The sequence below is a fragment of the Cantharellus anzutake genome (assembly GCF_015039405.1).
Source record: "Cantharellus anzutake strain C23 chromosome Unknown EI90scaffold_7, whole genome shotgun sequence".
In the NCBI taxonomy this organism is placed as follows: domain Eukaryota; kingdom Fungi; phylum Basidiomycota; class Agaricomycetes; order Cantharellales; family Hydnaceae; genus Cantharellus; species Cantharellus anzutake.
In genome coordinates this window covers 969,309-995,861 of record NW_024066957.1, presented here as the reverse complement: position 1 = coordinate 995,861, position 26,553 = coordinate 969,309, and the positions used below count along the sequence as shown (strand labels likewise).

Here is a 26,553-nt window from a genome sequence, read left to right as displayed (position 1 = left end):
TATAACTCTACGTTACATAACACGAACTCCACCAGAGGGACCTTCTCTCAGATCGTCTGAATCTCGTGGTATTTTTCCAACTAACTCATATACATGTTCACGTTTTCGCCGTCGAGTTAATCGATTATTGTTCGCGACAACCCCTTGCGAAGTCTTGGAAAAAGCAAGAACCAAAAGAGCATGGAACGGGGAAATGGACCAGAACAGTTTCGAAAAGAATCACCAGCTCGGTTTCGGCCTCGTTAGCCCTCTCATTCATCCTTAAGCTTGAGCTGTGTGTTCGTGTGGAACCAGATGTGTGCAGCACGGAAATATTGCTTCTTCATCGTGAGACCCTTCCGACTCCTCATACTAAGTAGCAACAATAGAAAATCGATGAGCTGCCGCCGCATTTCGCTGTAAGAACTTTTGTACTTACAACGACTCATATCCGTCCGGAATCTTTTCCTCCTCCAATATAATCCTTGAAGTCTTTACGTCCCCACCCAATATTTCATAAAACACGCTTGCGTTGCTGTACCCAAAGAATGAGTGGAGTATGTTGAGCGAAAATTGAGGATTGTTGCGCTTCGATTCCGCGATGCGCAAGGAAAGAGCCTTTCCCAGATCCGCTGGGGTGACCTGGCCTTCAGGGTACTCAGGTGCAACAGGACCAGTAGCAGATCCCAGAAGGCGTTCGATGAGTTGTTTGTCAGGTACGGTTTGGTCGGGGGAGAAAAAAGCATCAGATCCTGTAATTTGATACACCATTAGCAACGAAAAGGGACGAAGAACGCGAATATGATCGAACGCACGGAGGAGACTGGAATCATGCTCGATGATATTGTGCTTCGCCAGATCGCTATCATCGAGGAAGGAAAACGGTCGGAAGTGGGAAAGGGATGGTTGGGATGAGTTAGGACACACCTAAGATCGATTGCATCTTTCTTGAAAAGTTTCCCTACTGAGTTGCAGGTGTCTCTACAAAATGGTGCCCCCAAGTTCCAAGTTTTCTCGAGCGCTTCAGCCAGGGATGACAACTCAATGTTCCTCCCATTCCTCGGAATAATGCCATGGTTTGCCATCGCATCTAGTGGCAACACGTGGGAGAAAGTGCATGAGATCATCTCCGAATGAAGTGATCAGGATGATTACACTTACTCAATCCAGGGCATGGCGACCTCGAATCCGTCTCTGGGTTAGGACGGATAAACTCGGGCCAGATACCCTTATATCCAGGCTGGCCTTCCTTATACATTTCTCCTTTCTTGATTTTGGGCGCCAAAAGATTGATGAACACGAGGCAAGTATCCCATGTTTGCAGGTAAAAGAAGTTCCAAAGGTCTTTTAAAATCGTTGCCATTGGCCTTCTCGCAATGGGTTTCAAGTAGGAGATGGAGGAGAGGAGAAGGGAAAGCGAGAGAACACGAAGGTGGCGTTCATCTACCTTACACTTAAATTAAGAGCTCGGGTCAACACGAGGCAGCGCTCATATGATAAGAAATTTGCAATGCTCCACTGTACCTTACGTAAAAGGTAACTGTCAAGATTGTTCGGAGAAGACTAATGCGTAAAATGGGCGCCCATTGCAGCGGGAGCGGTGTGTAGGAGGCGTGAGGGGCTTCCTCATCACTCATTGCAACCTCCGACAAGTCTAGCCTTGCTGAGCTTTGCGTGTCGTTGCCCAAAGGCATCGGTTATGGAAATTTCGCACCAGACTGACAACTTACAGATCATTTCCGGAAGCACCTGATTTCGTCGGCAGTTGCGATCCCCAGGTGCATTGAATCGTTCAGTCCGATTGCGGCTGGCTCCCACACTCACGTGAAGCCAAAGCCAGTTGGCCTTAGTACTCACTGCGTTTAGGGGAAGATTATCCACGGTCGGATAGTACAGAAATATTACTAATATCCTCTGGTGTATCGCACACTTGATGATTGCAGAGCAAGCGCAGAATATTTCAGAAACTCCCACACACTTTGACAGAGGATAGCACAGTGATTGCACTGACCGGATTTAGCGGGGCAGGTCTGGTAGTAAACGTGACTGAATATTTCATGGGATATTACAGACTCGGAATAAGAGCCCGAAACTGGGGCTTTTGGATCCGAACCGGATACAATTAGTATTAATATATTGGTATTAATTATTATTCGCGCGCCAGCTGCTTGCCCCTTTGCGCTTTCCTCATTGGATGTACAGAAGAACGGAGTGATGAACACGCCAAACAGTACTAGTACTACTAGTACCAGTCCTGAAGGAAACGACCTCAATGCCCCATCCACCTCGCCCTCCCCAATGAGCAGAACCAACTCCGCCCCTCAGCTGGACCTGTACAGACATGCAACCAGTACCGGGACATCTGGCACATATGCCCCCCTGGGCCCCCACGCTGCATTTTCCCCATCCCCATCGTCCATTCCATGGTCAGGATCAAGCCATTATGGACTAAACATGAGTGGGTGTTAACAGATGAATAATAGGGCAGAAAAGACCGCTAAAAATCTTTACCAAACACGTTTTAGGTATCCCAAGTGCTGCTCCGACTCTTGCAAATTATCATCAAAACAGTAGAGGACCTCCCTACAGCCAGAATCCTCCTGGTAAGTTGCCTGAAACCACTGAGAAACCAGCACTTACGTGATATGCTTCAGGTATGCCGACCCCTGCTATAATGCAACAGTATTCCATGAGCCAAAGTTTTGCGAGTCCTGGCACTCACTTCCAGGATGCAAGTCCGGTTAATAACCTTGCGCCATACGGACCCCCACCCACTCAGGAAGCTTTCGAAAAGTTGATAAATGATTTCGTCCAAAAGCAGGTAGACGAAAAAATGATAACTATGGCGCAACAATTAGAACAGTTATCGCAACAAGTGAACGAAAATACCACCAGCGCCACCACAAACAGTCATACTGAGCCAAGCAGCAGGAGAGGCCAGGCAAAGGACAAGTGGCCGGCGAACGGACGGGTGAGTCGCATATACCAGCTGAGGGGCCCAACTGATCCAGCGTTGGGTTCCAGGACCCAGTGCGAAAGGCACTACATGACGTGATTGGCTGCAATATACGAAAGCCAAATGCTGAAGATCTTTCTTCACCTTTGCCAGAGGGTGCTCCCACACCATGCAGAGAAAATGGGGACCCCCTCCTGATCCCGAACTGGCAGTTGGGAGTTAAGGAAAAAATCAATCAACGAGTGATCAGCGAAACAGTTAGGTTCAGTATGAATGATTCAGTGCATGAAAGTGACCCATACCCTTGCACAACTCCTGACACCCAGCACAGATGATAAAGGCCTACATTGATGAACGAAGGATTGATCAGAGTGACGTTCATAACGCAGCTGAGCAGTACTTCAATTCCCTCAAATTGAAGTGGAAAAGATCACAGATGGAAGCCGGTCGTCAAAGTCTGGCAAACTCGCGACAAAGAAACATGACTATGGCACGATTGAAAGCAGTATGCCGATCCTTGCCTGATGACTGGCAATATTAATGTTAATCAAGTTTGTCTCCAGAAAGCCGCCAGGAGACGTGAAGGCATAGGAGGGTTAGTGGGTAAAGTCAAAGCCATGGAGGATGAGATGGAGTCGGTTATACTTACTGACCATATGTCTTCCGACAACGACATGGAAGTCGAGACCCCAACCACCGAAGGCCTGAGGCATGAAAAAATCCTGGTCCGCAGACAAAACCTGTGGAGAAGCGCCAAGGTGAGTCATAACCCAAAACTTTGAAACTTACCAGGACACTAACTTATATACTAAGTTTGTGAAATTCCTTTATGCCTCGGATAAAAGTCGCAGGTTAGAGATGGAAGCGAGGGCATGCCTGAAGCGCAAGAGAATGCATGCCCAAAACACCCACAAACCTGCAAAACATGCAAATTACGATGGCAACACATTTTCACAGCGACTCCCAAGGCTGCCAATCCCAAGATCCCTAATGAGCCCGGTAATCAAGGTGGAAGTGGAGGAGAAGATGAGAATCACTGAAACCTTACCCTGGTGGGATGCTATGGATGTCACGGATACATTAGTGGATGGGCCAGATCTGGAAATCGTTCGACAACTTGAAGAGCAAGAACACCAGTCTGCTCCCGGTACTAGTGCTAGTACTACTACCGTTAGTTAAGTACACATGCAACAAAACCGCTGTAAAATAACTCAAGCCTCAGCTATGTGCGGTGTGGGAATGCAAAAATAATGTGTCAGATGCTGGATAGTCAGAAGTGCATGCCAGTGAGGTACATCGCATACAGGGCTGCTGCATGCCTCTGGGTTGAAAAGAGGTTGCTTGTTGCTTGGACAAAAGACTCTGGTGGCACAAACGGCGGGAGGTGGTCGAACATCGACATATTGAAGTGACAACATAAACAAACAACAACATATATTGGGCGACAAAATTTTGTTTTCCTCAGACTACATACTATTATGCTATATGCCTTCTCCATGCTAGAGGAAGTAAACATCATCAGCTATTCCGATTGTTAGAGCCCAAGTTTAGATATCGAACTTACGGGATCGATGGTGATGGTCACCCAGAGTTTGACGCCACCCACCTCTACCTCCAGTCGTGCGAGATGGCTGATTATGCAGTCTAAGGCGATGATGGTCAATGCTCCACCATTCCACCACATTCCGGCATGCCATTGTTTGATATGAGCATTCTTTTCGCTGTTAAATGGGTTTTGAGTGAGGTGAAACACAAACAAAGTCCCAACATACAATGGTGTCCAAACCGTTGGGTTCTGAGGCTGATATGGAGCGAACCATTTGACGTACCCAAAGGATACTCTTTTACCGCTGAGACCTAAGTCCTTGTCAAATGATAAAACTTGAGTGAGCTCCCCGCAATAATGCTGGCCTGCAAGTTCCACCTCAACCAGCGAGCTTCGAGGATTCTTTGCTGACTGTGACGCAAGGTATCTTCTTGAATGAACTACAACATAATGGTGATTCCAGCAATGGGTTGGCAGTGGAATACTATTCGGTTCGGGGCTCAGTGCAGTGTACTGATGCAGCTTCAGAGTGGAATTTTGACGTTTGAGATGATTGATTATCGAGAGAGATTCGGAAATGGTTAGTTCAACCTTTCTCTTTGGAGCAGGGCCCAACAAGACCATTTGTAGCGGTACTTCCTCTGATGTCTGGAGTGGGTCAAATGTGACAGGGCTGGCAGTCTAGTGAACCTTACCATCTATCCTCTTATCTTCAAGCTCCCTTGCTAACGCTTGCACAGTGCCTCGATCATCGCGGCTCGCATTCATCAATAACATCGCAGCTGAACTCTCAACCGCATTGGATGACTGGGATGCCTCGTTGAGCTGAAGGGATTTCATCAGCTTGGTTGTGACCAGCAAGGATATGTATATATCAGGACATACTATCTGTGACACCTGGTTTGCACGGTGAAACTCACGAAAGAAGGAGACCTCCAATTGTCCACATCCATGGTTATTGGACTTGTAACTTTTGAGGACTTTATTGAGACGCTCGAAGAGGAACGTCCAGAAACCGTATACAGGACCAAAGTCACGGATGAACTCGGCTGTGTGAACGGCATAGTGATGATTGGGTTTAATCATATCAGGACCGAAAATCTATTGTATAAAGTGGGATCCAGTATTCCAATTTCATGGGTAATTACTTACCTCCAGAACGCCTTTGAGGTAACCCAGCATATATCTTTCGCCTTCAATTATCTGCGCCTCCGTAATTCTGCGAGACAACCAACACTTGAGAGCCATTGTGAGATTGGAAAAGTTCGCTGGCTCATCAGGATGTAGATTTGAGGGCAAATCGCCTGTAGCAACAGTAGAGGATTTCTTATTTGTGCGTCCACGCGATTTTCCCGACTTTGTAGAGGTTGCAGTTGTACGTGAGGCAACCTCGTGTGATGAAGGCCCTTGGTGGGGTTGAGTATCGGCAGACTAATGTTGGAGTTTATACTAGTACTCCGTTCAAAAATTCAAGTTCATGACATACCAATGACTCTTGTGCCATTTCCTTCAGTAATTTAGCTTGCTCGCATCTCTCCTTGGCATCCTTCTTCTCCTGAGCCTTCTTGGCAAGACGATTATTAATTGAATGCACACAGGCTTCTCGTGCACAATCTGCATCCTGTGATAGATGTGTGTCCCATATCAAAGGGACCTAGTTGAAAGATTAGCGGAGAGAGATCGCCAAGGGATATACTAGAAACACACTGTAACTGGTCCAAAAACCGTCGCCATGAGCAACCACTGATCAGCAGTCAGCGAGCCTCCTGCTGGCTCCCCAACAGCAGTTGGAAGTGTAGCCATGTGTCCTGGAACCGTGAACTGAGATACATCAGTACCTAACCCGAATCTGTGACACACTGAAAAGGATGGATCATACTTTTGAAAGCAGGGCGTGAAGTTGGATGAGCTCATGTTTAGGCTGGATGATATTTTGAGTGATCCACATATGATAGAAATGGTTTTTACTAAGACCTAGATTATATACTGTCAGTGTGAAGGTTGCACCATGGCTTTCTTGCATTGTACCAAGAATAAGGTTATGCATCGGATCGACTACTATCATCCTGCACAAGTCGAAATATGGGAGACGTGACAACTCTGACCACCGGTTAGAGTGTTGTGTGGCATGTTTCTCCTTCAAAGTTCTTGTTGGGAGATCTCGGTATATCTCTCCCATTCTGCGATGCTCTTCATTAGAACGATGCCGGAAACCTAAGACAACATTTCAGGTATAGAGATGGGACAGACGACATCACATACCTCCAACACGAAGAGCCTCTAACTCATTCTTTTGAGACAGCGTCACCCAGCAGCGAGTGCAGAACATAGTGTGGCTATGGGAGCCAAACCCTCCAAGCTTATGTGCCGCAGGTGCGTCACAAACAACACACAGCAGCACAGCACGGACACACCTGCCTTGAGGACACTTGCGGGTCTCAACCATAATTCCTTTCTCCCACAGGTGGAGAAGATCGTTGATTAGTGGTCTCATGTACCGTTGGACCTGATCGGGGCTTGGTTCCTTGGGGCCAGGGATGATACCCACAAGGAAAAGATTGGATGTTTTATACCTGTTGGACCCTTAGAGATACATCCGAAGCGATTGAAATTGAGACTTACTTGACATGAGGGGGGAGATTCGCTACACATAGCGAAATTGGCCCTGATGAATGCGATGCAGACTGCTGAGATTGACGATACGAGAACCTAAGATGTTTGTTTTGGTCCAACTCAACCGTGATGAAAGGGGAATACTTGCCAGTCAGTACCAAGTGTGAGACCAATACGGAGCTCTCCATTAGGACCCATCTCATGATCTTCAGGTTCATTGCGAAAGAAAGGGGACCCATCATGGCCCAGAATTGAGTGGGCAACACGGCCATCGAAGATATCTTGATATATACCCAGCTCCGGATGCCGGTCAGGTAATGTACGCCACCAATCAAGGAGATCCTCCATCCCAGGTTCCTGCAATAACTCACGAAGCTGTTTGCTGATGGATTTGAAGGCAAAGCGGATTTTTGGCTCACGTCCCTTTGCGCTCCTCTCTTTTGTGTGCGTATTTTCATCGTTTTCGAACAGGGGATAGTCCTGTTGTTATGCTTGCATTTGGTACAAAGTGCCGGTGTAGTTTCAAGCTTGGGGTAGACTTCCTGGCATGCAGGACATATTGGGAGAACTTGAAAGGAAGGTTCAACAGACATGTGCGAGTGGACAGTCATTAAGGTCGTGGCGGAGACTGTAGATGGATCCAGATGAAAGTTTGCAGCACTGAGGATAAGTTGAACTATGGACAAAATGGCCCCTATGATTCGGAATGGGACATGGTGGTAGGAATGGAGCCAGATGGCCAAAAGGTAGAGAATTCGAATGGGTGCTAAATAATGAGTTGTGGAATAGTGTCAGGGCACGCCCGCCTGACTGTCAGGGACGCGTCCGGGGTCGAGAGGGCCCGGGGGTAATATCCGGCGCTGAGGCCGTCGCGGGGTGTGGAGCGGGCGTGCATACTGGCAGGCCCGATCCGGGACAGTGGTCCCTGGCCACTCAGACTGAAGTGGAGAATGTGTTATTATTATTAAAGGGGAAAACTATACTACTTACCTGAAGTGGAGAATGTGAGAAGAAGGTTACTTCTTCGGTTCCCACTTCAGGTACATTTATGTACATGCGGCTTGAGTCACATGACAGGTGCCACATCATCCTCGGAGGCAGCCGCAGGCATCCGGGTGTCCCCGTGGGGGATCCCGAGAGCGTCTGCTACATGCGCACGTGCTGGGCACAGCAGGAAGCCGTCCGGGGTGTGTGGGCCGGATGGGTCAATAGTACATTGATACAAAGGAAGGTGGTCCGTGTAGATAGAAAGAAATAAACAGGAAGAGGAAGATGAGAAGAATGAAATAAAGAAAGGGGAAAGAAAAGGGAAAAGAAAGGGGAGGAGAGGGAGGAAGGAGGGGGGAGGGGGATAGACAGCGGGGAGCGGGTGTGGTGTGGCCGGGTGGGCCTGGGTGGGCCCGGGTCAGGCGGGTGTGCCCTGACACTGACCCGGCCCCACCTAACCCGGTGCCCCACCATCCACTCCTCCCGACCTCCCCCCTCTTCCCCTTTTCTCCCTCCCCTTTCTCCTTCTCCTTCTTTTCTATTCTCCCTCCTCTTTATTCCTTTCTTATCACATGGACGACTTCCTTTGTATCAATGTACCATTGACCCGGCTGCAGTGCAACGCGCCCGAACCCGGACACACCGGACGACCCCCCGCACACCGGACGCTCCTAGGACCTCTTACGGAGGTACCCAGACGGAGGTGGCTGTGTGCTCGGATGACGTGGCGCTTCCCACGTGGCCTTCAACCACATGTATATAAACACAGCCTAAGTGGGAACTGAGAAGCAACCTTCTTCTCACATTTCCCACTTTAGGCAAGTAGCTTACACTTCCCTTGATAATGACAATAACACATTTCCCACTTTAGTCTTAGTGGCCAGGGACCCTTGTCTGCTTCGGGCCCGTTGCTACGCGCGCCCGCGTCATACCTACCGGACCCTCAGCCTTGGGCGATACACCCAGGCGCTCTCGACCCCGGGTCGGTCCCTGACAAATAGGATGTCCGGGGCCGTGTGTCAGCATGGGATGAGAAAGGGTCTGGGGAATTCTCATCCACACCACCCGACCAAGAGATAGAGTGGATCAAAGGTATGGGAGAAGGGACGGTAGAAGACCCAGCCTGAAGGGTGGCCTCGTCTAGAGGTGCAGATCCAGAATCGATGTCAACGCCACTGGAAGTAGACTCCTTGTCGCTGGGTGTTTGGAACCCATCGTCATCTTCAGCCGAGTCATCATTGCCAGGCTGTATGGCCTCGAATTCCAGAGATAAGTTATCGTTGTGGTCATTCACAAATCCGGGTAAGGGTGGCACCAGAAATACATCTGGCTCTGAATTGTTAGATTCAGGTTGCTGGGGAAATAAGCCACTTCCGAACTCGTTGAACATCATTTCGGTATCATCAGTATTTGAGCCAGAAGCTGACATCGGTGGGCCAGTTGTCATCGGCGAGTCAGCCGTCATCAGTGAGCCAGATGCAGACACTCTTAAGACATCCGAGTAGCGTTGATGGCTAATCTTTCACCTTTCAGCATTCAGATGGTCATTCCACGTCTTGATGTGGAGCACCTTGCCCTCGATCCCACATCTGCTGCAGTGACACCGCTAAAGTTTTGAAACTTACATATATCAGCACAAAATAGCCAGCTACCTTACTTATGGGCATTACAGACTTGTGCCCATGGGTTGCTTAGTCGTGTGAGTGAGATCTGTCGACAGTGAAGACGTGGGGGGAGATCGATTGTGGAGATGAGAGGGGCTCGGCAGTATCCGAAAACCATTTCAATGTGACAAGCATTTCTCGAAGTTTTGGCATCAATTCAGAGCTGATGTGGTCCTTACCTACATGTAATGTATGCCTTGACGGTTCCAAGATGATCAAATTATGTCTCCGATACATTTGCATCAAATTCCAAAGTGCGACAAGCACTTCAGTCGGTGTTGAAGAATGTACATCCAAAAATCCTATGAACTAATGTGCTCGAGATGGACCAGGTAGAGATGCGCAAGCACTTGAAAACATCGCCTCAAACTTTAAACTAAGGCTCATCCCCTTGATGAATGCTCCAGCATCGCTCAGTACATCATGCTCAGGATCCAGACATGCCATGCGTGAGCCCAATAGCATCATTTCGAGATTGTCCCACGGGCCTGAGGGATCTGAGACAGGGACGTGCTGGTCCCTAGGGAGGTCGACTTGAAGGCAGTAGGCAGGGTTAGTCTGCACGGCTGTAAGGTACTTGGTAAGATAGTCTTGGAGAGCTTGAATCAAGCCGTCCATCTGGAAATGGGGACAGTTTTACATCAGCACCATGTCAGCATGACCCAATATATTTGTATACTGACCAGTATGTTGTAAGATATAGTTGCCCAACCTCCGATGGGGTACCCGCCATATTCAGAACTTTCGCGTGCCATACGGAGTCCAATTGCATGCGGAACGACCTCAAAATTGACCATCTCCTTGTGAGACCCAGCACCGTCGTTTGCTAAGATCCACCAACCCTCAGAAACCCACAAAGGCGCATCCACCTCTGAGGTACCTTGCCAGCGGTGATGAACTAATTCCGGACTCATGTGTTGACTGATGTGTAGAACACCATCACAAAGAGGCAGCGGCTCAAAGAAAGATTTGAAGTGGACTGCAAAGATGGGCTTCGGTGCCTACGACAAACTACTTCATTCCTTCGAACTTGAGAACAATATTAATCCATCGACGTACCTGAGGATAGAGGAATTTCGTCTTGCGTGATTTTATGACAATACTATCTTTCAGGCACTGTCTGGTAGACTGACAGATACTGAGAACATCTCGTTTCCAGCCCACTGGGAGATCGGCACATGAGCATCCATCTCCCTTGAAGTTATGAAGATTAAAACCAACGTTAAATCCATAATACTTACTATCTTTCGTGTGCTTACCAGATGTCCATTGTATTGATATTCAGATATGCTAACCCCTTCCCTATCACGGAATGATCTGTTCGTGGCAAGTATGGAGTGCTGCAGCAGTATCCATCAGCATGAGTTACTGACGCGCGTCAACAACATCACTAGTGCACACAATAAGGTTGTTTGGTTTTGAAAGAGAGTCATTTGCACGATGAAACAGTGTTGATCATCCTCCTGTCATCGACGAGCCTCGTCAAATGTCAAATGTAGACTCAGTCGAAGAAATCCTCTGAATAAAAGGGACTTGTGAACAAGACAAGTCGACATCAACTAATTTCGCCATAAAGCGGCAGCGCTTGGTCCAGGATAGGGCAGGAATACTGCAGAAACGACGGAACAGAACAGAGATATGGCAGGCATGTGCACAGCTCTGTTATATCCAGGCAAATACTCAGCTGTGATTTTGCACGTCTCATAAGTTGAACCCGCACCTGCTCAGGGGCCTGGGATTTCTCAGGGGACAGCTCAGGATAATACTGATTCTGCATTATTTAGCACAGGAATTGTACACAGGATAATTTTACTCTAAACGCAGTGACTGGGGGTCAGCAATCCATGTTGAAGTGTGCCACCCCCACGTGACCCACTTTTCCCTGTGAAACCTGGCGAGTCCTTTGATCATCTAACAAAGTGCTCAAACTCTCTCCAATCTCTTAATTATTGTTATTAACGCCAATATATGGTCTCTAGTAATCTAAATGGCCAGTTATTTTGAAAATTACTCTGTGGGATTGTGCTGATCGGCTGTCATCATCTCGCTATCTCCCGCATCCTCCATTTCTCGCCCTCTCCTGCGCTCAATTGCTAGCACCAGCTCTCTAACCTTGTCATCCTGATTTGGAATGCAACTGCTGAGAGGAACCAACACATCTTGGAGCCTATATGTATTTAGCTGAGGCTTAGGCTGCCAGCTGCACGATAGTTGTCTTTGGGTTTCTTGCCCATTCTATGTCATTGGTGAGTTCAACCACCTTTAATGCCTCGATTCTAGCGGTGTATTTGAGTTCCTTTATCTGCCTTTCCCTCCTATTTTCTGCAACCTTCGCTATTCCAGCATCTGCAAGCAATTTTCTACAAGCTTTCTCGGATCCTGACGCGCTGATAGGGGCTGTCTGCAAGATCTTGTGTTTTCTTGGTGTAAGCTTTGCTGTGATGAATTCGTCGACAATTGATGCAGCTTTTTGATTACGAGAACGGCCATTCCTTTTGACCCGGTTCCGCTGTGAAGCCATGATACAATGGGATCCCTCATCAGTACCCGGTGTGTGAATGCACTTAAAAGAGCAAAAAAGGCCCACTTTGCGCGCGAATTTGGGCTTCGGCAACTGCCGCATGCACTCGATAACCACAAATCCTGCTGCCCAAATTTCTCCTTCATCTCATAGTGTCTTGACTTTACAGATGAATTGAATATATATTGTATTGGATGTATCTAGGTATCCGTAGGTTTCGTTTTCAAAATTAATGGCATCTTTCATGTTTTTCACTGTGATTTCTCGCAATATCTCAACAAAGAAGCATATTCAAAATGAAAAAAACCTAAGGTGCACTGGTATGGGTCACCAAGAACACTATTTTGCAATCACTTGAGTTCTATATTTGTTGTGTAGAGAGTTAAATGTCCACCGTTCCCAGCTTTATTCGCAATAGACAGCACAGCCACGGGTGGGTGAACAGTCGTCAACCTGAATTGCCGACCCCCATTAGTACAGATAGGAAGAAATGACAAAAAAGTTTTTGGGTGGGGGGTTTTAAACAGCTTGGTTTTGGTTTGATTTTTATTGCCTTATTTTACGGACCAACGAGGCCGGCTTGTATGTCTTGCAGTGTAGCGGAGTTGGCCGAATTTATTTGTCTATTTGTCTATTGAGTAGTACAGCCACCAAGCCACCCCGTCCTCCCTGCATGGCACTGCTGAAGCGGAGTCGTGGTGCCAATCCTTATCGCAAACTGTTCTGAGTCATGGGAAGCTACAATGAATGAATGTGTTCCTCCCCAAGTTCATTCCATAGTTTGTGTGACATTGCATTGATCAAGCGCAAGAGCGAACCTGCGTCTATCTCAGTCTCCAAGAGTGCTCCTTATTGTGGATAGCCTGAAGCATAGCGAGTTGAACGAGGTATGTCTCGCCATACAACTCAACTCTTGTATGTTTCACGACTTAGGCCAACCATTTCTTGGCACCGACACTAAAGCGAACGTGGACATGTAAGAGAACTTCCTTCTTCTTGTTCAGATCCCCATGATGCTGAATGACAATAGCATGGAAGGTCTTGTTTCTGCCCGCGCCATTTGAGTACCGCCTCCTCATGTTAAAACAAGTGATGCTGGGGTCCTTCTCATTATGATAGCACTCACCAAAAAGATCGCTCAGCTCCTTGGCAAAGCAATATTCCAACCTCACTACTGCCATCTCTCCCTCTCCTGTTTGATAATAATCTATAACGCAACTCAAGTTACCCGAAAATTCTATGCCGATTATACCATTGATTGACATCCACGGTATTTCGTGAGGGAAAGTGGGTTGTGGCGGAGGATGCGATGTGCTGCAACTGTCGGTAGTGACTCAGTTTGAATTTGTAACCAAAATGTTTGGGTCCGCTTTCTGTTGAGACGTCTCTTTCCCCATCTGTTATGGCTCAAATTTTCACACTTCGTTCCCGCTCTGCTGGGTACGCGTTTGTGATAACGACGCTTACGCTCAATCAGTTTCTCTAACGGAAATACCACCGGTATTAAGTTTTATTTGGTGTGGTTTTATTGCCGGTTACACTGTAAACGATATCGGTGCCCCGTCACAGAGAGGCACGGCACACCACAGTTTTTGGGCTTTCAAGTTCTCTCTTGTGAGACAGCTGATAATGCACTTTTCTTTTTTCACTTGACATTATACCCGTTGTTTTGTTACTTAATGTAGTACATATTAGTACATACGTCGTCTACATGTAAAGAGTTACAACAAATGGTCCTCACTTGCGAGACTCCGTGCGTTATTAATGATAACAAGTATTGTATAAAGTACATGCATTTTGCAGAATGACAATTATCTACGGGATGTGTCATCAATCCAAAGTCGCTGTTACGCACACGAGCGACTGGCAGTACATTTCAGGATACCACGTGGCCGGAACAGACCCAAATTTATCAGGGACACACGATTCGCCTTTGGACCAGATCGGAGTGCATGTTCCATTTGCTCCTTCTAATTGAGGGTCGAGCATCCAATTAGCACCATTCATTACAACAGTACTGTCACAAAGATTGAACTTGATAATGGGGTCCTCATACTGAAAGTCGCCGTTGAGAATGGTGGCGGCAGTTTTGCAATTGTCTGTTGAGGAATCAATGCCCATCAAGCTCAAAACTTTAATGTTGCATTTTGGCTCACTGTCGGACGAATTGACCGCAGCCCCGTGAGTATTGGTGCCACCGTCAAGACCGTTAAGATAAATTGAGCCAAGGATGAAATCAGCTGTGGCGATGGGGAGCAAAGCGATTGGGGCGAAGAGATTCCAGAATCGCATCGTGTTTGCTGTTGCAGCGTGCATGGCTTGGGTAAGTATATGCGCTTCGGTCAGCGTTAGGCAGGAAGTGCTGACCTCAGTCTTGGGCGTATGCGGCAAGGAGGGAGAAAGAGTACAATCTCAGGAGGCTATATCGGCAATTCCAGCATCATATCCGCCTAGCATTAAGATTGCGACATCACGGACGTACATGTGCATCATCGCGGTCGCAGCCGACAGTCGGAGCGCGCGTTTTTTCGGGGACCAAAATAGCACGCAAGCACAATTCCCTCCAGTCCGATTTGGAGGTTCTAATGTTTCCATACGCCCAACTCCAAATCTCAGGAAATCTTGACCAGTGTTACGCGGTGTGATAACATAATTGATGTCAGGAAGAAACTTAGGCAGCTTCTATTAAAGTAGAGGCTGGGACCCGACTGACCCTCTTGTGAGAAGAAATAATGCGCTGAATAAGAATGGAAGTGCGGCATAAGGGAATATGCATCAGAAAACCGACTTCATTTGCATGGTAGGATAGGTCACACACACACGCATGCCGGAAGTTGCCGAACGTGGCAGTGCGGGTCACGCGCGGCAAATATTGTGCATGGCAGTATTTTAAATTTAATGGAGGCACGCGCACAAGCACTGTGTTTAGAGAAAGATTATCAGTAGCCGAATACTGTACTGACATGACCGGTCACGCGTCACGCAGGGCAGCCGGTCCGGTACTTTTTTGAAAAATTGTCACGTGTCACACGAGTAGAGCGGTTCAGTGTCACGCTATTTGGGCGGATTCCAGTGGCTGTGCAAATATTATATTCAAATTTTCCTAAATTGGTATCTATATTGCTAATAGCGTGATGGTTTCCTCTGCACATGAAGCAATGTGACTGGCAAGAGTGAACCCATCCATAATGAGCAGTAGGACTTGAAAGTGTCAGGGCATGCTGTTAGATACGGGTCCGGGGTCGGCACCGAGGGTTGCCATTGTGGGCTGCTATAAGCCGCGATGCTGTGAACAAGGCCCGAGGGTACAGTAATTCAGCATGGACGCATCTGACGCCGAGTACTCCATGTGGATACTGTGCCACCAGATACGCCACGCATCTTCATTTGTACTTCTCCCCTCTGACACTTGGGATTGCCTGTGGAGCCATCTGCGATAACCCGGCTCCACCCAGGCTGATGTGGCACCCCCCACATGACCAGTTCCCACCTGTATATAAACTGAGCTGAAGCAGAACCGAAGAAGCAGCCTTCTTCTCACTACTGCTTCAGGCAAGTGTCTTACTTTAGTTTAGTTTAGCCTTTCATCCTAATAACAATCACTACTGCTTCAGCCTAAGAAGCCAGACAGGGACGTGAGCCTGAGTGAGGGCCACTTGCTATACATTCCTGCTACTCTGCCACCACCTGGGCCACTAGCGCTGGGGGCTACACCGCCACCCCTGCCTCTCCTGCACCGCCCCTGACAGTAATCACATGTGTTGTTCCCAAACTCATTTGTATGTGGGCACCATTTCTGTTTAATTGTTCGGAATTTATTGTATGCGCTGAAAGAGGGCTCACAGCTCTCTATGCTGACTAAGCTCGTGGGGGCCAAACTCCCAAAACTCCACTCTCTCCACCAAACTCGCCACATTCTCGATCCTTAACTCTGGTGCGGGTTCTCCGGGATTTCTGCAAGGTCCGGGCTCAGTGTCCACTACTCACTTGTTGTGAGCTAGACCACTGCCCTTATTCCTACTGTTGGAATTCCACTCACTCACTCCAACTCTAGCGCATCCTAGCACCTTAGAGAATTTGGGGGAGGGGAGAACTTCTTTTCCAAAAATCCAGTATGTACAGGATTATAAGAAATAATTATTTTTAGAAATAATAGATGGTGAATATTGGTGCCATATGGCACCTGGGTACCTTATTAGGTGAAATAATAAAAAGGGTAACAGTAACAATAAAAGAATAACTGAAATGATGCAAAAATATGAAAATATATGAAAATAAGCGATTTCTCAACGGATTTACGGAATTAAGAGCCGAAATTGGAAATGCAGCCGGAGATAACTCTCACGCAGCCAATAAGCATTTTTACCAATTTATTAGATGCTGTGGGAATGAGTTAGGCTGGAATTCTGGGTTGCTGCTTGAGATTCCCACACCTGCACATGCCTGTGCCTAACTTGCCCAACATAGAACTCTGTCAAATCTCCACCAATTGGGTGTCAGGGGACGACTCCCGGGTCCCCATGACCCTCCCCTATGGTCCACAGCCTACTGGTGTAACCAGCCCTATCCAGGGCACAACCTACTGTGGGTAAGAAGATGAGAAGGAAGCTAACTTCTCATCTTCCCACAGTGGCCACCATATCAGGAAAACTTCCGGGGATACCCGGAAGTCACATGAAGGGGTAGGAACCGGGCCCAGAGCATGCAGCGTGTGCACACATGCGGGAAGCGTGGCAGGTGGAAGCGGGTCTGGATGCAGGTCCGGGTCCGGGTGTCACGACCAACAAATCCTGGGGCTCCGTCAGCGGTGAATCAATGCCGATAGGCGAATCCGCCGACCCAAAACCCATCCTAACCAGCCCCCAACCCCATGTCTGGCCCCCCTGCCCTACTGCGTGAGACTTGGCCAGTAATCAGAACCTAGACCCTGCCGGTATTCCGACCTTACCTCCAGTTCCTGAGCCCTTGGCGCTCCCGGCATTCAGTCATGCCTGCCTTGTCTCCATCTGAACCACACTCATCACTTCCCGCTATGTGGTCACAGCCATGCCCCGCTTCCGTGCATTCCGCACCCTCTGCCCACTCCGCACCCTCTGCCCACTCTGCACCCTCTGCCCATCTCTGCACCTTCTGGCCACTTCTGGTTGCCCTTGACACCTCTGGTCAGGTCAACACCTCTGTACCTCTGTTGGCCTTCATGCTGTCCTTGTGTGACAGTGCTGGCAGATCAACCTCTGTTCGCGGACTTGTGTTGGCACTGCACCGACCCCGCTTATTTGCAGACTTGTATCGGCGCTGCACGCTGACCTCCGCTTTTCCTCTGGCCATTTGTCACTTGGCAGCTTATCATTCATTCTTTGCCAAGTGTTACAAAAATGGGGCCGGAGGCACCCATTTTCGTCCGTCCTTAGCGCAGGAAGAGGGAAAGGTTGGGAAATGGGGTTCATATGGTTATACAGATGTTATCACAGGCAGTTTAACATTAGTTGTAACAGATGTTAGCACAGCGGGTTTTTGGTTGTTTTTTGATTGGTTAAACTTAATTACTATACAAATCATGTGACACAGAACCCATAAGAGTCTAAAATGGGAAATTCCCATTTCCATAACACCGAGTGCCATTGATTGTTTGCTTCCCTGCCAATATTGGCATTTGATCCCCTCTTTATTGGCACTAGTTCCCGGGCTCTTGTCCTGATTTAGTTTGACAATCCCCGCTTATCTCCGCACCGGACTGCGCCGGACTGACCAGCCTTTCTATATTCCCTCTTGCCTATTTATACACCTTGTAAATACTTTTGGGGACCTCAGTCTGAAATCAACTAGAGTACCCCCCCTGTCTGGTCTGAGTCTCTCCTTCTGCAAAGGGGGCTTCCCCCCCTCTGAGTCCGTGCTCGCAGAGTCCGTGCTCCTCCTACAGGTCCGCTCCACCTGCAAGTCTTGTTTGAAGTCCGCTGTGAGTGTCAATCCATAAATACGGGATCTCCCCCAAACGTCAAGCTCAGGGCACAGTGCTCCACCTGAGTCGCTGAGGCCGCGATCCCACTCTGCTAACCTTGAACAGCGCTTCCGGACGCGCCGCATATTTCCGCCCGCATATCCACGCACACGCTCCAACAGACCTCTGCCACAATCTCCGACTCCGACAATAATCCAGTCTCTGACAGCAATCCAGACTCTGACAGTCAGGCTAGTCAGGGTGTGTGCCCTGACATTGGGACGTTCTTGGTATTGTTAGAACCGTACAAATTAGCACTATTTTTAGGTACCAAATCCATACCAAGTCATCACGTGAATGGAAGTGGTTTCTTAGCCATAAGAATGGATATCTGAGCCGGCTCTGCATGTGGGCAATTATCCCACCTACAGCACAGGTGTTTGTATCCTCAATATGGGCTTCCATGATTTATTTCAGATTTTTCCCTCATGATCTAAGGTGTTTTTGTACTTTCTGTGCTTTGTTTTGACCAGGGTCTTCCTTATTTGGACAGAAATTGGTCTTCGCAATCTGCCAAAGTGTGGATCTCGGTTCCGATGGCTGGTTCCCTTTGCATCGCCACCCTCACATGTCTTTAAGCATAGTGCGGAATTCTATATTCCCATCGTTGGTGTGACTTCACAACGGCTGGACCGTTTGGGCCGAAACTTTGCATAGCGGTAGTTTCTAATTTATCATATTTTCCATGTAAATTTCGTTATGTGTTTTAAATATGGATTTTGCGTGAACGTCGACTTTTCCCTGGGCCATGACTTTAATGTCACTCATCCCATTAATGAATATCTCATTGATGCATGAACCTTTTATTATGAAAATTTGCGTGGATTAAGAATAGATCCCTTCCTTTCTAATGGGCCATCAAGCTCGTCCCAGTTGTTACTGGTTGTTCTTCCCCCTTCCTTTTGAACGTTGTCCTTGTTTCCTGTGAATTTCGGTCATATCTCCATCGTCTATGGGTAGTTTTCCCTGAAATTACTTTCATCGGGTCCGTTTGGGAGACATCTACATTCCCTATTATAAACACAACTTTAAATTTTGCATTGGTTCCTAAGGAATCCTTGTTCTGTGGTACTTCCAACCTCAGCTACATGTGCAGGCATGGGAAAGTAGTTTCTGTGGAGGTTCTCTGGTTGATTTTATAGTCAAATCTTGCTCAATTGACCTAGTTCCTTGTTTAATATTCGCTATAAATTCTCCTGAGCATTCCATCTTGTTGATACTAAGCTTGAAGTATTTTTATTAATTTTCTTTCTTCCAATTTATCATATGTAGTCGTAATAATTCGTTAAAATTCAGGTTCTTCTATTTCCTCATATCTACTTGTCATATGGGGTTTTTTGTAATTTATCTGGCATATTTCTATAATGAGTTTTCATAGGGTGACCGTTATTTCTCCTACACCACTTACACACACCGTAATATACACACCATCATATCACTTATGGCCTTGTGTGCTGAGCAAACCCACTGAGACCTCACAATAATGAAGGATGCAATTATTGTACATGGGTGACTGTCAGGGACAGCTCCGAAAGCGGCAAGGTCCCGGCATGAGGGACTCGATGGGACAGGTGTTGGCTATGCATAGCGGCAGTCCTGTCACAGGGTGAGCATCCCTGACCACTTAGGCTGAAGTGGGAAGTTGAGAAGAAGGCTGCTTCTTCTGTTCCCACCCCAGGCACTATTATATACATGCAGTTAGGGTCACATGGAGGAAGCCACATCATCTCCGCACACAGCCACACCTCCCCAGGTGTCTCCACAGGAGATCCTGGAGGTGGCTGCTCAGTAGGCAGGAGTGTGCACGGTGCATGCGGCGATCAGGGGAATGGGGTTAGGTATGTAGTGGTACATGGAGAAAGAGGGAAATCGACCGTAGAATAGAAATAGAGACAAAGGGGGAAAGTGAGAAAGGAGGGATGGGGAGTGATAGCAGGGGAAGTGGAGTAGGGCAGTATGGCACAGGGTGCAGTGCAGGGTCAGGTGGGTGTGCCCTGACAGTGACCCATTGTTACATGGTATTTGACTCCCTCGATCTTTGGGATATTGTTGATCCCAATGTGATGATGACCTCTACTCACCCCACCCCTGCCAATCCTACTAAGCCTGATGCCATGGTAATTGAATGGGATAGAAAGGATCAAAAGGCCTTATCCCAAATCGGTCTTGCTGTTGAAGATACACCACTTGCTATTGTCGAAGAAAAGGACTCAGCAAAGGATGCTTGGAAAGCACTGGCTGAACAATATGTCGGTGCTGGTGCTCATGATGCTTCCCTTCTCGTGTCTTGACTTCACAAATTCCAACTTGATGACTCTAAGCCTATGGAACCACAGATCAATCAAATGCATGAGATGCATACTCAAATGGCAACTCTTGGTGATACAATCACTGATGCAAAATTCACCATGATTATTTCTGAGGCACTTCCATCAGCCTATGACACCCTGAAAACCATAACTGTTGCGACTGTCACCAATGTCTCCAAACTTGCTGTTGACACACTCATTGCTCAGATTCTCAGGGAAGAAAAAGGAAGGGCAGTCAAAAATCAGCTACTGCGCTGGTTGTGAAGTCAGAGAAACTTTTGGACAAGACTCCAAATGAGAAGAACAACAACAAATCAAAAAAGGGCAAGAACCACCCCTGGTGCACTAACCCAAAGTGTAACAAAATCGGACATACTCTTGAGCAGTGTTGGGCTGAAGGAGGAGGTTCTGAAGGACAATGCCCTGTCAAGTCTGACAGTGGCCAAAGTCCTGTGCCAAAAAATTCTGGAAGGAAGAAGGAAGCTAAAGTCGAGGTTCTTGTGGCTCAAGAAGAGGCCTTGCTGGTTAACAGCGACATCACCACTCAACAGTGCGAGTGGGTGATTGATTCTGGTGCTTCTTCTCATATCTGCCCAAATAAACAATGGTTCTCTTCCTACACTCCTCTTGATCCACCCTGACCAATTTACCTTGGTGATGGATGAACCCTTTATGCTGTTGGACAAGGTCATATCGAAATTGCCATTCACTATGGTCTAGAAGATATCAATGCTGTCATTGAAGATGTTCTTCATTGTCCCAAAATAGGGACCAACCTCCTTTCCATTGCACACCTTACTAGGCTTGGCTCCAAGGTCAAATTCATCAGGAACGAATGCCAAATCTTCAATTCTATTAATGATCTCATTGGCATTGCTCATTCATACAATGGCCTATATCACTTGTCCTGCACTATCTGGGAGCCAGAACAAGCCTATGTGACAAAGTACATTGGAGAAAGAGAAGGAAATGTCCAAGCCATAAATCTCATGCAATCAACTACCATGACAGCTCCTGTCAATGTATGGCATGCCCACCTTGGACACATCTCAGTGGAATCAATCCTGAAAATGTGTCAGGGCCCGGCCTCGGACTCGGAGGCTCCCTGACCTCAGCCCCATCTAACCTGTCCTCACACTATGCGGGCATGAGATGAGAAGAAGGGTAAAGGTCTCATCTCCCGCATGGTTGCTATATAAAGGAATGGGTCACATGCCCACAACTATACAGCTCTTAGAGTTGTGTAGTGTGACCCGGAGGGAACATCCAGGTGGCAGTGCCAGTAAGCATGGGAACGTTCTGGGCGAGTTGCTTGCCCAGAACTGTGGCTGTGACCCGTGGGAACATTCTGGGCGAGCTGCTCACTCAGAAAGTTCCCACGCTATCCGTGCGCGCGCGTGTACACAACACACAAAGGCAACAACGAGGCAACAGTCAAAGAATAAAAGGGGGTAAAGTAGGTGGGGAGTCCGGGGCACCCTAAGGCAGGGTGCTGAACCCTGACAAAATGGTTTGAAGCGGAATGGCCAAGAGAATGGATATAACAGGAGAAAGGAAGGACAAGAGTGTATACTGTGAGGAGTGCAAGATGTCTGCTCATACTCGATCACCTATCCCAAAAGAGACGCTTAATTGATCAAAGGAAGTCCTGGGACAAGTCTTCTCTGATGTCTGCAATGTCCAAACTGTGATGAGACAAGGATACCGTTACTTCATCACCTTCATGGACGACTTCTCCTGATACCTCACCATCTATCCTATCAAAAGGAAGAGTGAAGCCCTCGAACGGTTCAAAGAATTCCTGTCTCAGTCAGAATGGCAACTAGGCAAAAGACTTAAAGTCCTACACACCAATGGTGGAGGAGAGTATTTCTCTACCAAGTTTGTCAAATACTTGAAGGCAGAAGGAATTGTTCATGAGAAAACCAATCCTGACATGCTGCAGGAGAATGGAGTTGCAGAACACATTAATAGGACCTCGGTGACCATGACAATTGCCATGTTGGAAAGTATCAAGACAGTCATTGGATGAACTGCCTGGCCATTTGCTCTTTGACATGCAGCCCTCATCAAAAATGTCATACCACACTCTGCTCTCCCAGATGGCATCTCCCCATATGAACTATGAATGGGAAGCAAGTCATCAGTAACCACTATATGCACCTTTGGCTGTAAGGCCACTCTCTCTATCCCTGGGAAACAATGGGATAAACTTGATCCCTGCTCAATCACTGGAATCCATCTCGGACTTGCTGACAACAAAAAGGCATCCATCATCTACAACCCTGAAACTCGCAAGATACATGAGTCCTGAGATGTGCATTTCTTCAAAGGTTCCTCTGATTCTGAGCGAGCAACAATTGAAGTCCCAACAATGGACACGACATCACATGTTGTTCAAAGGGATGATGACGAAGATGGAAAGGGTATTGATGAAGTGGAAGAAGGGGAAGTAGAAGAGGATGAAGGGCAAGGTGGTGAGACGATGGAAGTAGGGTTGGAAGAACCAAGGGATGAAGAGCTTGGGGAACTATGACAATCCAAATGCAAGTGACGATCATGAGTGTGAGACGACGACAATCAATACTTCAAAACTTCCTATAATCATTCTGATCAATCCCAAGACAAGCAAGTGGGTGCATGTTACATCTACATGGCCCAGAGTGAATATCCACATACTTACAATGAAGCAATGAGCCGATTTGACTCCGATTCCTGGCTTGAAGCCTGCCAGGACGAACCTCTGTCTCTCAGGGAAACCTGGACTTATGTGCCGGTTAGTACAGAGAAGATAGAGGCAAAGAACATTGTCAGATGTTGATGGGTGTTCACAATCAAAAGAGGTGTGGATGGCTTGGTGGAATGATATAAGGCAAGAATTGTTGCAAAAGGATTCAGTCAGGTCTATCAAATCGATTATGAGGAAACTTTCACACCAGTAGTCAAGTGGACCCCAATCCAGATCCTGCTTGCACTCACCGCATGTCTCAATTTGGAAGTCCATCAGATGGATGTGAAGACAGCATTCTTAAACAGGGATCTGGAGCATTCCATTTATATGGAACCACCCACTGGAGGTGCCGACTATGGGAGACCAGGAATTGTCTGGGAGCTCAAGAAAAGTCTGTATGGACTGAAGCAAGCATTGAGGTTGTGGTATCAGAAGGCAAAAGAGGAATTCACGAAACTCGGGTTTACCTGATGTAATGCAGATCATGCCATCTTCTTCCTCATGCGACCACAGGGCAAGTTTTGCATCATTGCCTTGTACATTGACAATCTGATGGTGCTCAGCAATGACAAGAAGATTCTAGATGAAAAGAAGGGTCAGTTAATGAAGGCTTTCAGGATGAAAGATCTTGGACTGATTCACTGGTTTCTCAGACTAGAAGTAACTCGGGACCGAGCTTGGCACTTAATCTTCATCTCACAGACCCACTATGTCTCTGAAGTTGTTGCACACTTTGGGTATTCTTATTCTCGACCTTCCTCCACTCCTATCGCTGCACACATCAAACTGTCTAGGCTTGAATTGCCAGAAATCAATGTGCATGATTATCAGTCCTGCATCAGAAGTCTCATGTACGCAATGCTGGGAACGCACCCTGATATAGCCTATGCAGTAGGAATGCTAATTCAGTACTCAGCATGTCCTGGAAAGGAACATCTTGTTGCAGTTAATCGAGTACTTAGGTACCTCAACACAATGAAAGGATACAAGCTCATATACAATGGGAAGTTGTCAGGGCACATACCCTGACTTAGCCTGGACCCAGACCCGTGTCCGGACCCACTCCACTTCCCACGTGCGCTTCCTGCGCCACATGATCCGTGTGCCGCATGCTCCGGTCCCTGGATCCTACCTTCATGTGACTTCCGGGTATCCCCGGAAGTTTTCACCATATTGGGCCACTGTGGGAAAGTGAGAAGTTAACCTTCTTCTCACTTTCTTACCCACAGCAGCATTGTGCCCTGAGATGGGCTGTTACAGGTCAGGCTCTGGGTTATAGAGAGAGGGGTCATGGGGACCCGGGTTTGTCCCCTGACAGAAGTCCAGTGAAGATGACTTCAGTGCTTACTCAGATTCAGATTGGGCTCATGATCTCATGATCATCAGTCCTTGTCTGGATTTGTGTTCAAGATGGCCAGAGCCGCCATTAGCTGGAGCTCCAAGAAACAGTCATCAACTGCATTGTCAAGCACTGAAGGGGAATATATGGCACTTACACATGCGGCGAAGGAAGCCATATGGATCAAGCTATATCTAGGTGATATCCATTTCCCACCTCCCATGCTGACTACCGTTCTTGGTGACAACCAAGGAGCTTTGGCTCTTGCCATGAATCCAACTTTCCATGCATGAACAAAACACATCTGCATCTGACACCACTTCATCTGAGAGGCTGTTGATATCGGAGATGTCAAACTCGAGTATGTCCCAATGGCCGATCAAGTGGCTGATGTTCTCACCAAGGGACTGCCCATTGTCAAACACGAAAAATTCATGAAGTTGATGGGAATTGCTGGAGTCAGTACCCATTGAGTGGGCATGTTGGAATTCAACAGGCACTCAGTAGGAGCTTAGGCCCTATGGCTATCATGGGTTTAAGGTGGCATGGTTGTAACTTCCTTTTTTCCTTCACTTTGACATCCCACTTTGACTCAGGTCCGACTACTCTTTGGCCTGGTGCACTACACACTGGTGCCCTATCTCTTTCTATAAACTTTCACCTTTTTGCATTATCATCCCCTTTAACATGAAGCTGAGGTGAGATCAATACTTTGACTAGTTATTATGATTCTTACTAATAACTCATGTATGATAGTTATTTCGCAATTAGGTATTATAACATTTACAGTTCACTTTAATGTGAAGCTGAGTAATTTTGCAATTAGCATACATATTCTAAGAGTTGACCCATTTGGGCAGCTACCGCTGATGCAATAGCTGATTCCCAGCCTATGTTTGGCTGGGGGGTTGCTGGACCTGGGCCAAATTGGCTGATCCAGGGGGGGATCTGGCCAGGGAAGTTCCCTGGAGGGCATGCCTGGGGTGGCAGCAGCAATTGCTGCCCCTGGAACTGAAGAAATTGCACATTGCCTTCCCAGACTTAATGATATTGTCAGGGCACACCCACCTAACCTGGGTCTGTCAGTGTAAGGAGTGGTAACCCCACCCCTTAATTTCTATCTTTATCCTATATGTGTCTCATAATAAACATGTATAAACAATGTATATACAATAACATGGGAATTTGGGAAAAGGAAGAGAACTCCTTTTCCTCCCCATCATCAAGGGGTGTCGATTCGGCCATTGCCGAACCCCAGGTTGGAGGGGGGGGGGTGGCACGACTGCTGCCCAATCTTATTTTCAGATACCATTTTAGATCAATTCATATGCTACATTTATGAGTCTAACTAAGAGAATTCAATGCTTTTTATGCACTTATTGGTGCAAACAATCTCATGTGACCCACAACTCCATCCAGGAGGAATGTATGAGCCGAGCCCTTGACATGCTCGGTGAAACTAAGGAGTGTGAGAGAACTAGCGTGTACAGATCAGCGCTCAGTTCATGATAGTGTAACTAAAATTGTCAAAGATATTACCTAGCATGTACAGATCAGCGCTAGACAATGAAGGATGTTTTAAGTAAAAAGGTCTAATGAGACCAAGAAAAGAGACCTCACCTCAGTTCACGATAGTGTAACTGAGGAGAGAGGAAAAAACGGTCGTGACGAGTGGCTTTTAAGCCTACAACGCCGCCTATCAACAAGAAAGATGGATTGGGAATTATGGAAAATCTCCTGCGGCTGGTGAGTCCGTGCGCCATAATAGTGGGACGTCGACCTTGTCTCTAATAAGGAGAATGTTAAAGATACTTTGAAAGTACATGACAGATGTACAAACCCAAACCCTTTCACAACCAGTCCCATGACATTGAACAATGGTTGCGATTTCTTCCACAGTAATTTGTGAA

At 47.3% G+C, this 26,553-nt stretch overlaps 4 protein-coding genes across 4 annotated transcripts; all 4 read right to left on the bottom strand.

The window, feature by feature from the left end:
* Positions 1 to 251: 251 nt before the first annotated feature.
* EI90DRAFT_3118058 (Chloroperoxidase) lies at positions 252 to 1,342 on the bottom strand (the record flags this gene model as incomplete). Its single annotated transcript, XM_039063057.1, has 5 exons — positions 252 to 351; positions 419 to 731; positions 795 to 841; positions 907 to 1,069; positions 1,141 to 1,342. 5 exons carry the CDS (start codon positions 1,340 to 1,342, stop codon positions 252 to 254), a joined length of 825 nt encoding a protein of 274 aa, XP_038920868.1.
* A 7,682-nt stretch (positions 1,343 to 9,024) lies between these two features.
* On the bottom strand, positions 9,025 to 9,510 carry EI90DRAFT_3118055 (uncharacterized protein; the record flags this gene model as incomplete). The annotated part of the gene is made up of 1 exon (XM_039063056.1): positions 9,025 to 9,510. The coding sequence occupies one exon, from the start codon at positions 9,508 to 9,510 to the stop codon at positions 9,025 to 9,027; it is 486 nt and encodes a 161-aa protein (XP_038920867.1).
* A 544-nt stretch (positions 9,511 to 10,054) lies between these two features.
* Positions 10,055 to 12,266, bottom strand: EI90DRAFT_3151587 (uncharacterized protein; the record flags this gene model as incomplete). Its single annotated transcript, XM_039065733.1, has 5 exons — positions 10,055 to 10,363; positions 10,429 to 10,746; positions 10,805 to 10,939; positions 11,005 to 11,085; positions 12,006 to 12,266. The coding sequence occupies 5 exons, from the start codon at positions 12,264 to 12,266 to the stop codon at positions 10,055 to 10,057; spliced, it is 1,104 nt and encodes a 367-aa protein (XP_038920866.1).
* Positions 12,267 to 13,952: 1,686 nt separating this feature from the next.
* On the bottom strand, positions 13,953 to 14,872 carry EI90DRAFT_3039976 (uncharacterized protein). The gene is made up of 3 exons (XM_039058984.1): positions 14,634 to 14,872; positions 14,423 to 14,566; positions 13,953 to 14,365 (listed from the first exon to the last, which is right to left on the bottom strand). The coding sequence occupies exons 2-3, from the start codon at positions 14,556 to 14,558 to the stop codon at positions 14,097 to 14,099; spliced, it is 405 nt and encodes a 134-aa protein (XP_038920865.1). The 5' UTR covers positions 14,559 to 14,566; positions 14,634 to 14,872; the 3' UTR covers positions 13,953 to 14,096.
* Positions 14,873 to 26,553: the final 11,681 nt, after the last annotated feature.

Bases quoted from the DNA above. Each gene is read 5' to 3' on its own strand.
- EI90DRAFT_3039976 (XM_039058984.1), bottom strand. From the start codon at position 14,558: ATGCGATTCTGGAATCTCTTCGCCCCAATCGCTTTGCTCCCCATCGCC. The intron at 14,366-14,422 runs GTGAGCCAAAAT...ATTCCTCAACAG, and splicing joins TGCGGTCAATTCGTCCGACA to ACAATTGCAAAACTGCCGCC.